Consider the following 15,969-nt stretch of genomic DNA (forward strand, 5'->3'; position numbering starts at 1 on the left):
CCTTGTGTGAGCCTGGGTTCCCTCCCTCCTCTGGGGGAACCTCCAAGGCCAAGATATCCCTCCTGATTCTCAACCACCACACACAAGTTGGGCCGGCCAGTTTCGCATCTCCACCCCTTCTACCAATTTTTATGTGGCTTTTTAATAGTTTAGTTATAGGCCTTTGTTTCAGCTATTCTTCACATGGTTCTCCAGGTTGATTGATTAGGTTGGTGCAGAATTAATTACAGTTTTTGCAATTATTTTCAACCTTTTAAACTGCAATTTCTTTTGCACCAACCTAATATAATTTAGTTGTAATTTATATGTGATTATGGGAGGAGGCAAGCACAGTGTTTCTCTAGTCTGCCAGCTTGCTGATATCCATTAATTTCTGAATAATATTTTTGCTATTTTGCTTAAAAAGAGTAGCACTATTTTTTAAGGAAGAGAATGAATTCCTAAATATTTATCTTTGAATAATTGTGCTTTATATTTGTGTGACAAAATGAGAATTATTCAAAAGGCACTCTGCACACTTAATTGAAGTTTGATGATTAACCTAAATATAAGGATTTGTGAGGTTGAGTTCTGATCTGAACTACCATAGCAGCCTTTTTTCATGGAACACTATTTTTACTTAAAAGAATGATAGACAAACAATGGTTATTCAAATTGTGGGATCTGGCAGACGTTTTCTCAAATGAACTACATGAGCCTGCCACTTCAAGAAAAACAATTGATAGTATTGTTAAAGATAAAAATTTCAGCTTTCAAGTAAAAATTAAAATTTTAGAAAATTTGTATCTGCCACCACGAACTTGACAGCTTCCCAATACTTAGATGGCACTGTTAATGAATGTCTTTTTTTACATTGTCTAATGAAATGTGTCAACATTTGGGAGACCTGTATAACTCAGTGAAAGAATATTTTCCCAGTTACCAGTGCATGATGTTACCCGTGCATGATTTCATAAAAGATCTATCCAAAATGCAAGATAAAACTGGATTTTAAAATTAACAAAATATGAAAAATCCATACTGCTACTGATCTTTAAGAAACTACCTGGTTTCACTTGAGTAGCATCAAGGAATATCTACAGTTATCTGAAAAGGCTAGTTATTGAAAGACCTCTCTTTTCTAAGTACATATCTAACTGAATCCAGATTTTCTTCATGTACTTCAACCCAAACAATGTATTATAATAGATTAAATACAGAAGCAGATAATAAGAATCCAACTGTTTTCTATTAAGCCATATATTAGAGATTTCCACAAGTGTAAAACAATGCCACTATTTCACATTTTCTTTTAGTTTTGGAAAATAAACTCATTTGCATAAAACTTTTGTGTTAACATAAAGGGTTTATTTTTATGTGAATTAATATTTTTAAATTTCTCAGTTTAATTCCTAATACAGTAAATATTGATAGATATAAACCACATAAACAAAAGCTATTTGGGGTCCTCAGTTTTTTAAGAGTATAAAGGGATCCTGAGACCAAGAAGTTTGAGACCATAAGGATGGTCGCTTTGCACGTTCACAGTATAACACAGATGAGGAGGCATTTTTGAGTATTTACTCACAGCATAGGATCTTTGGACTGCCTTTCTTGGAAGGAATCAGCAGGAGATAAGAAGAAACGTTAGGGACTAACCTAACCAATCTGTTTCCCCGCACTGCTACTTGATTGTTGTGATCTCAGCTATGTTACTTGGCCTTCCTAAGCCTGCTTTTCTGTAAAATGGGAAATACCTAATTGCCAGCGTTGTTATGAAAACTAAATGAGACCTTATGTGTAAATAAACTGTTTTTGGCACATATGAGGAATGTGAATTTCTTTTCTCTCCTCCCTTTTTTAAAGCATATTAATGGCTTTGAAATATTAGTGCTATAGAATATTATCTCTGGTATGATCATGTGATGTGGCCCATGGAAATAAAAATTAAAGTATCAACTTTTATTGCATTTTTGTACCAGGTACCTTTTATAGAGATATTTTTAATGGTAGTAAACCATTAGACGGTGGCAGTATTAATTCCAAAAATGAACAAATATAAGTTATCCCAAGTAATGAAGGACTCCTTTTTGTTGAATATTTGTATAATTACTATAGCAAGGCTAGAACAGCATCTTATTTCCACTGAAACCTACTCATGGTAGCAAAAGTGCTGTAAAATTGAAAATATGCTAGGATCTTTTTTCTTCTTTTTTAAAACTTTTAAATTTTATTTTACGTGTGCTTTTCCAGGACCCATCAGCTCTAAGTCAAGTAGTTGTTTCAGTCTAGTTGTGGAGGGCACAGCTCACAGTGGCCCATGTGGGGATCAAACCCACAACTTTGTTGATAAGAGTACCGTGCTCTAACCAACTGAGCTAACCGGCTGCTCAAGATGGAAGGATCTTAATGACATTCAAGAAATAGCACTTAAATATTTAAATGTTCTTCAAAACTATACCTTCAAGTGTAGACCAGACTGTATAGACACTTGAGTTTTTAATCACTAAAGTAATTCAGTTATTTGGATAATATATGTATTGTACTGGAAAACGATTGGATAACTTCATTATGACCAACTTTTATAAGAATTTAATTGGCTAGAAGGACTCTAGAGAATGTTTCTTTATGTAGTGGGTTTTGTGCCTAAATCACCCCAGAAAGATAGCTGTCACTAGGCAGAATACATTTGACACATACACATGAATATTTAAAATTTTAAATTAGTAAATGTTCATATAATCTCTTTCCTATAGTTAGTGCTAAATTTCATTTTTACTTGTTAAGAGCATCCATTTTATACTGGTGTTTTAGTGAAGCTTTCTATATAAAGTGTACTGTGTGCATTCTTTGTTTCAGATACTTGTCCAAATGCTGACCCTGCATCTGTCCCTCGTGGAGCAGTCTATTATCCAGTGATGTCAGATCCCTGTGGGCAGCCACCTTTACCGGGTTTTGATTCCTGTCTTCCTATTGTGCCGGATTATCCATATGTTGCCTCTTGGCATCCTGTTGGTGCAGTATATGGTGGTTCTCCTCATATTCATGGTGCTATGAATCCTGGGCCAGTTGGCTATATTGCTTCACCTTCCTCAGCTTCTCATTATGTACCTCAGAATATGTAAGATTCAGCAGTATGAAGTATTCTTTCACTGCCATTTTTCTTGCTGTTTTGGTTTCTAAAAACTGTTTTATGTTAGTGTTTTAAAAAGTGATTTAGGTGTTTACTATTCTGTCTGTAAGATTATTTTGTCTTTTGATTTAAAATAGTACTTTAAAGGAATGTTGCTTTGGTTTGTGAATAAGGAAATTGAGATGGATGTACAGCTAGCCCCATGTTGAGCATACTTCATTGTATTCAGCTGTCTTCTTGTCATCCAGCTTGTCAACATTATATTAGCTGATAGTACCAACTGATAAAAGGAATAAATCATACGAACTGTTTCCTTGGTTCAGATGTCACACATCATATTAAACTGCAAAATTCAAATTTCCACTTTTCTCTAGAAAATAAAACAAAACGTAGAGCATTTGCTTCTGGGTAACTAACTTAATATTAAATGAGAGAACTCTTCAGGTTTCTTAAGAATTGTCTGAACTGAGTTGTGTTCTATGATATTAATCAGTTTCGAAGGCACAAGGTGCTCTGCTTTAGATCTGTCCCATATACTATTGTTTAATATTGGATTTATGTAACTGTTTTACTGCACAGTATTGAATTGGTATCCTTTGCACAGTTAGCAATAAATAAAAATTAGCATTTAAAATTCATAAAATGAGTGGGGATTTTCTTTGCTTTTTCATGGCATCAAAGAGTATGAGGCATTTAATTGTTCCAGTGTTTGTCCCCTGGTATTTTGGTTGCAAAAGCATGTGAATTTATAACATGAACTGGCAGAGCCAGCTGAACTGTTATTTAATCTCAAGACATTGCAATGCATACTACCATATGTAATTCTTTTCCCTGGAGAATACCTTTTTAGGTAGTATTTCTGTTTTTTAAAATATATTAACTCCCGCATGGAACTTTAATCTAGACTTACTTTCTCATTGTCCTGTACTCCCGATAGTTGTCAGATCTTTCAGTTTCTGATTTTAGACTTGCCTTATATCTCTCTAGGCCTGCCTTGTCTCTAACTTTCTGTGAGACATATTTCATCAGTCTTTCTCTCTCTTCCCTTTCATCTACCCAAAGACCACAAGATCTTTTGTATTCAGTTCTCCTCTGAGGAGTAATTCATCATGAATGCTTTGCCCTAGCTCACCTGATAAGAGAGTTATTTTTAAAGTGTTCTTTGTTGCCACAGAACCTATTTATGTTGCCTTTTTAACAGGTATTTATGTTTGTAAATCAGTCTGTCCTTTCCCACCTTCAGCTATACCCCAGGCCAAATGCACTGCTTAAGACCTCAGAACTCAAGGTGCTTGAACAATTGAAAGAACCAGAGTGGAATCCATTTGCAAAGAAGATCTAGAAGACATTCTAATATCTTTGATGTGCTGTTCTCAAGATGATTGACGTTAATGAGTTCCGCATCAGTGTACTAGTTAAGGCTTCTGCTTCATAATAGACATGGGACTGATTGTGTTTTTGCATTCTTGATCTTAAGTGCATCTGACAACTTTGGTAAACATGATGAACAACAGTGTACTGATCTTTCTAACAAACTAACTCTATGTGTTAATGTTTTATCATCTTTTCTGCTAACCTCCTGAGTTCTCAATTTGTGTAGCCTACAAATTGTTTTATGTTTTAAGTAAAGGTTTAATTTAGTCAAGCTTAAAATATGGAGCAACCCTTTCTTCAACATTTTTCAAACACACTAACATTTCTGAAATATACGTAACTCACAGCAAGTGATTGTCCTGTATCTTCAACTGTCAGTGGTTCACTAATTAGTTTCCAGGTGGTGTTTTAGAAGGTTGTAGTCTATTTTGAGAATGTGGATCTGGAAATTGTTTGGTTTTGAGATAAGAACATTTGCCTTATGCTTCCTGTTGATACATTTTTATTTTAAACTTGTAGGTCGCTGCCTTGTGTTGAGTTCCATTATTAATTAATGCAATTTAATGAGACACTTGTTATTAATTTAAAAGCCAGAAATCAGTGGTGTATAGTAGAACAACCTAACTTCTTTCTTTCTTTCTTTCTTTCTTTCTTTCTTTCTTTCTTTCTTTCTTTCTTTCTTTCTTTCTTTCTTTCTTCTTTATTTATTTTTGTTTTTAAAGATTTTATTGGGGAAGGGTAACAGGACTTTATTGGGGAACAGTGTGTATTTCCAGGACTTTTTTCCAAGTCAAGTTGTTGTCCTTTCAGTCTTAGTTGTGGAGGGCGCAGCTCAGCTCCAGGTCCGTTGCCATTGCTAGTTGCAGGGGGCACAGCCCACCATCCCTTGACGCGCTCCAACCAACTGAGCCATCCGGGAGCTCAGCGGCAGCCCAGCTCAAGGTGCCGTGTTCAATTTTAGTTGCAGGGGGCGGAGCCCACCATCCCTTGCGAGACTCGAGGAATTGAACCAACAACCTTGTGGTTGAGAGCCCACTGGCCCCTGTGGGAATCGAACGAGCAGCCTTCGGAGTTAGGAGCATGGAGCTCTAACCGCCTGAGCTTTTTTAATTTTTAATTAAAGTTTATTGGGGTGACAGATGTTAGTAAAGTTACATAGATTTCAGGTGTACAATTCTGTATTACATCATCTATAAATCCCATTGTGTGTTCACCACCCAGAGTGAGTTCTCCTTCCATCACCATGTATTTGATTCCCTTACCCTCATCTACCACCCCTCTCCCCCCTTACCCTCTGGTAACCGCTAAACTTTTGTCTGTGTCTATGAGTTTTTGTTTCTCATTTGTTTGTCTTGTTCTTTTGTTGTTTTTGGTTTATATACCACATATCAGTGAAATCATATTGTTCTCTGCTTTTTCTGTCTGACTTACTTCGCTTAACATTATATTCTCAAGATCAATCCATGTTGTCACAAATGGTCCTATTTCATCTTTTCTTATGGCAGAATAGTATTCCAATGTGTATATATACCACACCTTCTTTATGCATTTATCTATCGAAGGACATTTTGGTTGTTTCCATGTCTTGGCCACCATAAGTAAAGCTGCAGTGAATATTGGAGTACATGTGTCTTTATGTATAAATGTTTTCAGATTTTTTTGGTAGATACCCAGGAGAGGGATTGCTGGGTCATACAGTAATTCTATTTGTAATTTTTTTAAAAAAATTTATTGGGGTGACAATTGTTAGTAAAATTACATGGATTTCAGGTGTACAATTCTGTATTACATCATCTGTAAATCCCATTGTGTGTTCACCAACCAGAGTCAGTTCTCCTTCCATCACCATATATTTGATCCCCCTTACTCTCTGGTAACCACTAAACTATTGTCTGTGTCTATGAGCTTTTGTTTCTCATTTGTTTGTCTTGTTCTTTTGTTGTTTTTGGTTTACGTACCACATATCAGTGAAATCATATGGTTCTCTGCTTTTTCTGTCTGACTTATTTCGCTTAGCATCATACTCTCAAGATCCATCCATGTTGTCACAAATGTTCCTGTATCATCTTTTCTTACTGCCGAATAGTATTCCATTGTGTATATATACCACAACTTCTTTATCCATTCATCTATTGAAGGACATTTTGGTTGTTTCCATGTCTTGGCCACCGTAAACAAAGCTACAATGAACACTGGAACACACGTGTCTTTATGTTAAATGTTTTGAGATTTTTTAGGTAGATGCCCAGGAGAAGGATTGCTGGGTCATATGGCAATTCTATTCGTAATTTTTTGAGGAACCTCCATACTGCCACAACGGCTGCACCAGTCTGCATTCCCACCAACAGTGTATGAGGGTTCCTTTTTCTCCACAGCCTCTCCAACACTTGCTACTATTTGTCTTGTTGATGATAGCCATTGTAACTGGGGTGAGGTGATATCTCATTGTGGTTTTGATTTGCATTTCTCTGATGATTAGTGATGTTGAGCATTTTTTCATATGTCTATTGGCCATTTGTATGTCCTATTTGGAGAAATGTCTCCAAGTCCTCTGCCCATTTTTCAATTGGGTTGTTTTTTTTTAGTTGTTGCAACCCAATTTTTACTGTCAAAGGTGTTTGAAGTCAACAGTATTTATGGTAGTTTATATCATACAAATGTAGTCCACTTGTTCATGTATTACTCTCAGTCTTCTGTAAGAAATAATCAAGGAATGTACCCAGACCCTCCTGTACTGTTTGGGGGGTTGGGAGGGTGAAGGTGACCTGTTCTGCAGGGGAAGTCTGCAGTGGTTTTTGAAGGCAGTTTACAGATAAAAAGGAAGTGGTTTGTCTGGTAATAAATAAAAAACACCAACCTTAAGACAACATGTTTAATAAACCCATAGTATAAGCATAGTGGTAGATTTCTTTTTATATATTACCTCATTAGTTGCCCTTGATGTAACAAAAGACATCCTGCCTTTCCTCTACTGTTAAAACCAAATTTCATCCATTAAGAATTGTTGGGGGAAGGACTGTGCTTTGTTCTGGACCCTTTACTTCCATCCCACTTCCTGAGATAAATCTGGTCACACCAAAGGTAGAAAGCGGAATCATTTCCATAGGGATAAAAACAATTAGAATTTATTTTTGTGCTGTGTATATTTATTCTTAAAACTAATTGGTTTTCTGCCTTGATTAAGAAAAGATGAAAATACTGAATCTGTTTTACTGTTGAAATTCAAGACTTGTGAATTTAAAACGTCTTCCATTTCCTTGGAGTCTATAATCAAGGCATAACCTTTTAGCTTTAGAAATAAAAGTATAAAGCATGATTTTTTTTATGTGAACACCAGACATTCAGAACTTAATTCAGACATAAATCTTCATGAATAATGAAATAGTCATTGGGGGAGAGTGGTACGTGTACTTAATCTAGACTTGTTAAAAACTGGGACATATGTAGTTTACATGAAACCTCTTTGCAGCCATTTGTTTCCATTTATAATAAAAACTAAGAATTCAGGAGAACTCACCCAGAGTCAGTTCTCCTTCCATCACTATATATTCGATCCCCCTTACCCTCATCTCCCACCCCCCGCCCCCCAGCCCCCTTACCCTCTGGCAACCACTAAACTATTGTCTGTGTCTGTGAGTTTCTGTTTCTCATTTGTTTGTCTTGTTCTTTTGTTTTTGGTTTATATACCACATATCAGTGAAATCACATGGTTCTCTGCTTTTTCTGTCTGACTATACAGAATTGTACACCTGAAATCTATGTAATTTTACTAACAATTGTCACCCCAATAAATTTAATAAAATAAAATTTTTAAAAAATTTCAGGACAACTAATATAGCAAAAGACCTCTTCTCCTCGCCTCTATCTTACCTAGAACGTTATTCAGTAGGAGCAACTTCTCTCCAGCCTCAATTATCAAAGGCCACGGATGTGGGCGTGTTGTAGCTTCAGGAAAGGATAGACATGAATTTAGGTGACTACTGTGGGAATAAAACTGCTTTAGAGTGATAAATCTGGGTATTGCCTCAAAATAATCTGAGGGGTGTGGTTTATATTAGGTTGGTGCAAAAGTAATTGAAGTTTAAAAGGTTAAAATAAATTGCAAAAACTGCAATTACTTTTTCACCAACTTAATAGATGAAAGAAAGTTAGCTGCATGTTAATAACTTGAATATGCTATTCCTTCTATTTTTGTGTTTGAAATTTTTCATAATAGTTAAACTACCTTGGTAACTGGTGCCATCTGGAGAGTAAATGTTTTTTTATGAAGTTAGTAAGAGTTAAGGTTTTAAAAAATGTTGCTTTGAATCCTGAAAAGAATTAAACATACAAATTTTAGATAGGCTATCACATAGGCCCACAGGTCCCTGTTAAGATATCTGAGAGTTTGGGAAGCCTATAGTATAGGCAACTGATTCTTAAAATTCTATAATTATCAAGAATATTCACTACCTGTAAAACTAAATTTTATTAAACCATGACATTTATTTGTAGTTGAAATTGAGGAGAGTGACCCATTTCAGGTTTTACTGTTTCACTGTTTCCCTAATAATCACCATCACTTTTGAGTTCACTGGTCTCCTTGTGGCTGCCAAAGAGAAGCTTGGAAACTAGAAACTCCTTTACTGTTAAATGGCTGTTTGTTTTTTATTGGTTGTTTGTTTGTTTGTTTTTTCCTGGTAGATGGTTCTTGCTACAGGCTAAAAACCTTTTGTGGAGGGTGGGGGATTTGATTCAACAATATTGAGGTTAAACTGAGCCTGTTCTTATTAAATCAGGCCAGTCAGTGAAATAAAATGTTAAGGTCTATTTTAGCCTAACATTATTGATTCATGGTAGTGATTTATTGGTATTATATGGATGGTCAGTCCCTTCGCCTAATCAACTAGCAAATCTTTTCTTGCAGACCTTATGGCTTTTTCCAAACTGTATAACACAGGTTTCTCAAATCTTTTGCAGAATTGTAGGGGAAAAAAATTCTACCCTAGTACTAGGGTACTCAAGTTCTAGATTTACAAAAAGAAAAGAAAAGTTTTATTTCTTTGCTGGTATATTAGCCAGATCAAAGTGACCATTTTTGTCTTGATAAATTTCTGTTATGCAAGATGAATAAGATGTAGCACTCTACTGTTCCTTCTGATTTTCCCCATCATAGATTAGTTTGGTTTTCAAATTATATGTAAATGAATTTATATGTGCTTGTTTATGTAAAGCTTCTTTCAGCATAATGTATTTCGGACCCATCCATGTTGCGCGTGTCAACAATTCGTTTTTATGGCTGAGCAACATTTTATTGTATGGATATTTCGTTGTTTGTTTATCCATTCTCTTGACGGACACTTGGGCCATTCCCAGTTTTTCGATATGAATAAAGCTGCTATGGGTCACAAAAAGCAGTCTTTTTGTGAGCATTTGTTTTTATTCCTCTTGGAATGGAATTGATAGGCCATAGATTAGGTGTATGTTTAGTTTTGTAAGAAACTACGGGACATTTTCCAAAGTGATTGTAACATTTTATAGTCCCATCAGCAATGTGTGAAAGTTACAGTTGTTTTTCATCCCCGTCCACATTTGGTGATGTCAGTCTTTTTGATTTTAGCCATTCTGGTAGATGTATAGTAAGTGGTATCTCATTGTGGTTTTAATTTCTATTTCCCTAATTATGTTGAGCACTTTTTCTTGTGCTTATTCGCAAGTTGTATATATTCCTTTTTGAAATGTGTTTAAATCATTTGTTTTTATTATTGAGTTGTAGGTGTTCTTTGCATATGCTGGTTGCAGATCTTTTTCAGATACATTAATGCCTTTATAAGTGTCTTTACTTGCCTAATCAACATGTAAACGTTATACACCCAATAACACTTCTTAAAATAATTAGGCGAGCACTTGCAAGTGAGTTATTTGGCTGAAACTTAAATTATTCTGGAATCTAACCAGTGCTCTGGAGCCTAAAAGTTAATGTTAATTAGTAAAATAAAATACAGTAATACTTCAGGAATCTGATTTAATTAGGGGAAAGCTAATTGCTGAAAAGACTGTTATTACACAAAAAATTATTAAAAGGAAATGTCAGCTGATACTTGAGGAAATATTGCCCAAATGTACTCAGATTATACTAGCTCAATAATGACCAGCTTAACCTCAATTTATGTGTCTTCTCACTGACCCACAGAGTCAAACTGTTCTGTACAACATGGATCATACTTTGGGTACTCAATAAAGAATAAGAAATTTTCAGGATAGAGTCTATAAGATTTCTCAATGGTGTAAGCTATAGCTTTATTCATAGCTATTCCTTTCGTGTCATCATCTCAAAGTTCTTTATGAATGTTTATTCAATTTTTAAATATTTAATAGTCACAGCTTTGTTTAATAGGAAATATAGGTTCGAATGATATTAATGTTTATTCTCAATAGTCTGCTTTTCAAAATATATTGGACTGCAGAAGTCTAAGTGTTTCTGCTGGTTAAATTATAGTATAAAATCTATTGTTCATAAATGTTTATTGATAATAGGTGTCTATAAATGATTACATTGGGAAAGGGAAGAGCAAAACATCTTAAATCTGAGCAACCATACATTTCAGGGAGGGGGAGAAAATGCTTTATTTTTCTTTATTCTGAAGCTAAAAATGCATAAAATATTTTATTATGCAAGATTCTTTTTAACATATTTAAGAATAACTAACTTTGCACTTCTTACAGAAAGTATTTAAAGGAATAGTTACTCAAGGAGTTTTAGCTTTTAAGATAGAAGTGTGCAGAGCCAAAATGCCATTTACACAAACACATTCGGAATTTCCTCTTTTCATGATTAAGCTTAGGAGATACAATTTTTAACTTTAAGTTTGATGCAAAGATTTTCTGTATGATAATATGTGATTGGGGCTATCAGCTAGGCTAAGAATGTGAATTAAACACCACCTGTGTTTTCTAGTGTTCTTTATCTGCTATCAAATGTTAGCTCCAAACTACATTGTTTTGAATGGGAAGAAGCTTTTTGTCCTTAGTTTCAACCCCATTTTTGAGAAACTTTGAAATAGAATCCTGTATAGAGTTTAAATATTGATATTTTCATGAATACTACTACTAGTGCACATTCTTAAGTTATAAGAAACAGATGAATTAACATGCGTTCACTTTTGGAAGATGTGTTTATCCTTATTTGAACTGAAATGTCCTTTGAGAAAGTCTTTGCGTTTATAGTTGAAATAAGAGAGCACCTGGATTTACTTTTGCTATGCAATGGAGTAATTTGAACAGTTAAAATTTTTAAGTTAATTATCAAACTGGATTGCGTTTTAACATTAAGAAAATCACAGACTAATGAGTTAATCCTTGGGTTTAGAGATTTCCTCATGAGCTCACACATTCATTTTAGTGCCATTGGTTCCAGTGGTCCTGATAGACACTTGAGAATTCGGAGTGGTTCTCCTGCCCAAGTATACTAAGTAGAGTTATCACTCTGCTTATTAGACTACAGGCTTCATTGCTGTGGTTATTGAAACTGATCACTTAGTACATGTTGTAAAAGGAAGTCCTAAAAGGTGTGACCACAAAGTGATGAAGAAAAGTTGTATTTTAATATTACTAAATCTTACACAGGAAATACCTAGTATTAACAGGTTATTTACAAATGCCCTAAACATTCAGCTAGCTGCCGCCATCCTCTCACTAGAGCCATTTCCTACTTCTGCTACTTCTGAGTCCAAAACCCTCCCATTTTTCTTCTGAGTCTAAAACTCTCCCATTTTTCTCCAATTCTTGGGCTTTTCATTACTGCCCCTTCTTCCTGTAACAAACTAGTTGTCAGAACCTCAGCATTATAACGTGTCATTTCTTATGGATCGAATAAGGTTTTGGAAGCCAGTTCTGAGTTTATGTACAGCATAAGCCATTGGAACTTGGAATGTGTTCTATTTTAAACAAATGTTTCAAGGCTTAATTCATGGTTGTTCCCAAATCAGTGGAGGTTCTATACCTAGATATGGTATTCTTTAAAGTATCCTCCTTGGGGACCTGTGCACTTAAGCCAGTAAGGCTGCCACTGTTTCAAGCATGTTTGAAAGTACATTCCATGGCAAAGAAGAACAGGAATCTTTTGGAGGTGATGGAAATATTTTGTATCTTGATTTTGGTGGTGGTTCAAGGGCTATGTACAATTGTGAAAACTCACTGAATTGTACACGTTAAATGGATGCAGGTAATTGTATACAAATTATTCCTAAATAAAGCTTATAAGGGGGAAAAAAATGGATTCCGAAAAGTAGTTTCAGGTCACTTTGCAAACTACACAAGATACCATCTCATTACTTCATATGATTGTGCCTATCAAACTGCCTATTGTGTAATAGCACTTGAAAAATGTTTATTTTTTTACCAGAAAAAGTAGAACTCAACTTGATCTCTCAACATTTTACCAAATGTGCATCTTAAGTTACTTTTGACTGTTTCTAAAAATTTAATCTTACAGGACCATTATTTTCTACCATTGGATATTCATAGATTTCATTGTGGATTTTCAAAGGCCTCCCAAAAGTAGAAGTCCACAATAGTTGGAGTAATGGCAGCACTCGAATATGGGTGCAGCTTATGGTGACTAGTTTGAAGAACAACATTTATTTGGGCACTTAAATTCTGGCATGTTTATGAAAATATCAGTCTCATTATTTTATAATCTCACTTTACACGTTTATTCCAAATTTATGAGGCTATAATGTGATAGCAGTTACAGAATCTAGCTTTCTTCCATACTACCTTCTCTCAATTTTAACTTCTATTTTTGTTTCAGGTAGAGTTTTGACAAATTCATTTTATTTCTTAGATAAAATTTGGAGATATCTGTCCTTTTAGTAACTGGTCAAATTATGACATTGCACAATTTAAAATGTAACCTTACTATGGGTCTGATGTGTTTAACTTAGGAATGCAGTGATCACAAAGTGAGAACTTGCTGCCATCCTAAATTCAACCTGAATATGACCCAACCTTTGGAAAACGATGTACAGGTGTTCAGAGCTAGTTTCATATACTGTTACACGTTTGGAGTTTGTTGGGGAAGAAAATGTTGACATTAAAGTTTTCATCCAGAAACTTTTTCTTTCTTTAATTGGGGAACTCCATCTCAATATGGTCATCTTAAAAGTTGGATAATTTGGTGGTTTAGCCCTATGTTTTAAAGTGCTTATCCATACTCATCCTTACTTTGAAAGCTTTTCCATCTGACTCTCTACTATCACCCTCTAAGTACTTCAAGCACTCGCACAAAAATCCAAAGCCTCTTTTTTGTCTTACCTTCCAAGAGTCAGTTTTAAAGATTGTTTAAGACCAGAGAACTGTCAAGGTTTCTAGGTTTGAAGGCAATTGGTGGCAATGAGTATTTTCAGAATATACCATGTTTACCCGAATAAAAGACCTAACCGGAAAATAAGCCCTAGCATGATTTTTCAGGATGCTCATAATATAAAATAAGTCCTACCGTATTTCCCCCAAAATAAGACCAGGTCTTATATTAATTTTTGCTCCAAAAGACGCATTAGGGCTTATTTTATATTACGAGCATCCTGAAACATCATGCCACAGCTTATTTTCCGGTTAAGTCTTATTTTAGGGGAAACGTGGTATTGAATTTTGTGGGAAAACACATAAAATGGCCAAGCCCTGCTTAACTATTTGCAAATGGTGGGCCACCTTAGGCTAAAATAAAAGGCACACTGCCACCTACTCATTGAAGTGCCATTGAGGATGGTGCCTTGGTGTGTGTGTGCATATGTTGAGGGGCAGCTCCTGGGATGTTAGGTTGCTGCGAAACCTGCTTATAGATAGAGCTGAAGGACAAAATAGGCTGTAAATTGGTGAACATGACCTTCACACTGCAGGCCTTTCTTACTGATGTCTTCAGCCATTTTTGGTTCTATCCAGTCATTTAGTTACAAAGAAGGATTTTCTTTTTGCGGGTGAGGAATGAAGGTAGGGCAGATATGTGCTACAATCCTGGACTTAGAAAGGTTGATTACAATGGTCAAAAGTAGCGGGCTCTCTCTGTTAACAAGAGATGTTTTTTGCCTTTCATTTGTGTAGTACCAGGAAGCTTCTACACAGCTTTCACGCCTTTTCACATCAGATAAGGAAACTAGCTTTTGCTCTCTGACATTGCTCTTAGTAATATCTTTTCTGCTGTCTCTCCTAAGGCAAGGGAAAAGAAAAAAATAACGGGGACTACATCAAACTAAAAAGTTTTTGCACAGCAACAGAAACTACCAACAAACCGAAAAGAAAGGCTACTGAATGGGAGAAGATATTTGCCAACGATGCATGTTTCTTTTTTTTAATTAAAGTTTATTGGGGTGACAATCATTAGTAAAGTTACATAGATTTCAGGTGTACAATTCTGTAATACATCATCTATGTATCACATTGTGTGTTCACCACCCAGAGTCAGTTCTTCCATCACCATATACTGGATCCCCTTTACCCTCATCTAACACACTCTACCTCCTTACCCTCTGGTAACCCCTAAACTATTGTCTGTGTCTATGAGCTTTTGTTTCTCCATTTGTTTGTCTTGTTCTTTTGTTGTTTTCAGCATTATATACCACATATCAGTGAAATCACATGGTTCTCAACATTTTCTGTCTGACATTTTACTTAGCATAATCTCAGGATCCATCCATGTTGTTGCAAATGGTACTATTTCATCTTTTCTTATCGCCGAATACTATTCCATTGTGTATATATGCCACACCTTCTTTGTCCAATCATCTATCAAAGGACACTTTGGTTGTTTCCATGTCTTGGCCACCATACATAAAGCTGCAGTGAGCATTGGGGCACACATGTCTTTATGGATAACTGTTCTCAGATTTTTTTTGGTAGATATCCAGGAGAGGGATTGCTGGGTCACATGATAATTTTATTTTTAATTTTTTGAGTAATCCCTACACTGCCTTCCATAGTGGCTGCACCAATCTGTATTCCCACCAATAGTGTATGAGTGTTCCTTTTTCTCCACAGCCTCTCCAACACTTGTTACTGTTTGTCTTGTTAATGATAGCCATTCTAACTGGTGTGAGGTGATATCTCATTGTGGTTTTTATTTGCATTTCTCTGATTATTAGTGATGTTGAGCATTTTTCATGTCTTTTGGCCATTTGTCCACTTTGGAGAAATGTCTCCTTAGGTCCTCTGCCCATTTTTTAATTGGATTGTTTGATTTTTTGTTGTTGAATTGTATGAGTTCCTTATACATTTTGGATATTAGCCCCTTATCAGAGGCTTTGTTTGCAAAAATCTTCTCCCATTTGGTTGGTTGCCTCGTTATTTTGTCGATGGTTTCCTTTCCTGTGCAGAAGCTTTTTAGTTTGATATAGTCCCATTCATTTATTTTAGCTTTTACTTCCCTTGCCTTTGGAGTCAAATTCATAAAATGTTCTTTGAACCCAAGGTCCATAAGTTTAGTACCAATGCTTTCTTTTATGCAATTT

The 15,969-nt window shown here is 35.4% G+C and overlaps 1 protein-coding gene across 1 annotated transcript in view; it reads left to right on the forward strand.

Moving 5' to 3' along the window:
• The window catches only part of ALG13 (ALG13 UDP-N-acetylglucosaminyltransferase subunit), a 74,350-nt gene extending 70,595 nt beyond the window's left edge, over positions 1–3,755 (forward strand). Inside the window, 1 exon segment of the mRNA XM_074323865.2 lies at positions 2,839–3,755. Coding sequence (XP_074179966.2) covers positions 2,839–3,104 — 266 coding nt within the window. The 3' untranslated portion in view covers positions 3,105–3,755.
• Positions 3,756–15,969: the final 12,214 nt, after the last annotated feature.

This window comes from Rhinolophus sinicus, chromosome 18 (genome assembly GCF_057876585.1).
Source record: "Rhinolophus sinicus isolate RSI-liver-muscle chromosome 18, RSI-T2T, whole genome shotgun sequence".
In the NCBI taxonomy this organism is placed as follows: domain Eukaryota; kingdom Metazoa; phylum Chordata; class Mammalia; order Chiroptera; family Rhinolophidae; genus Rhinolophus; species Rhinolophus sinicus.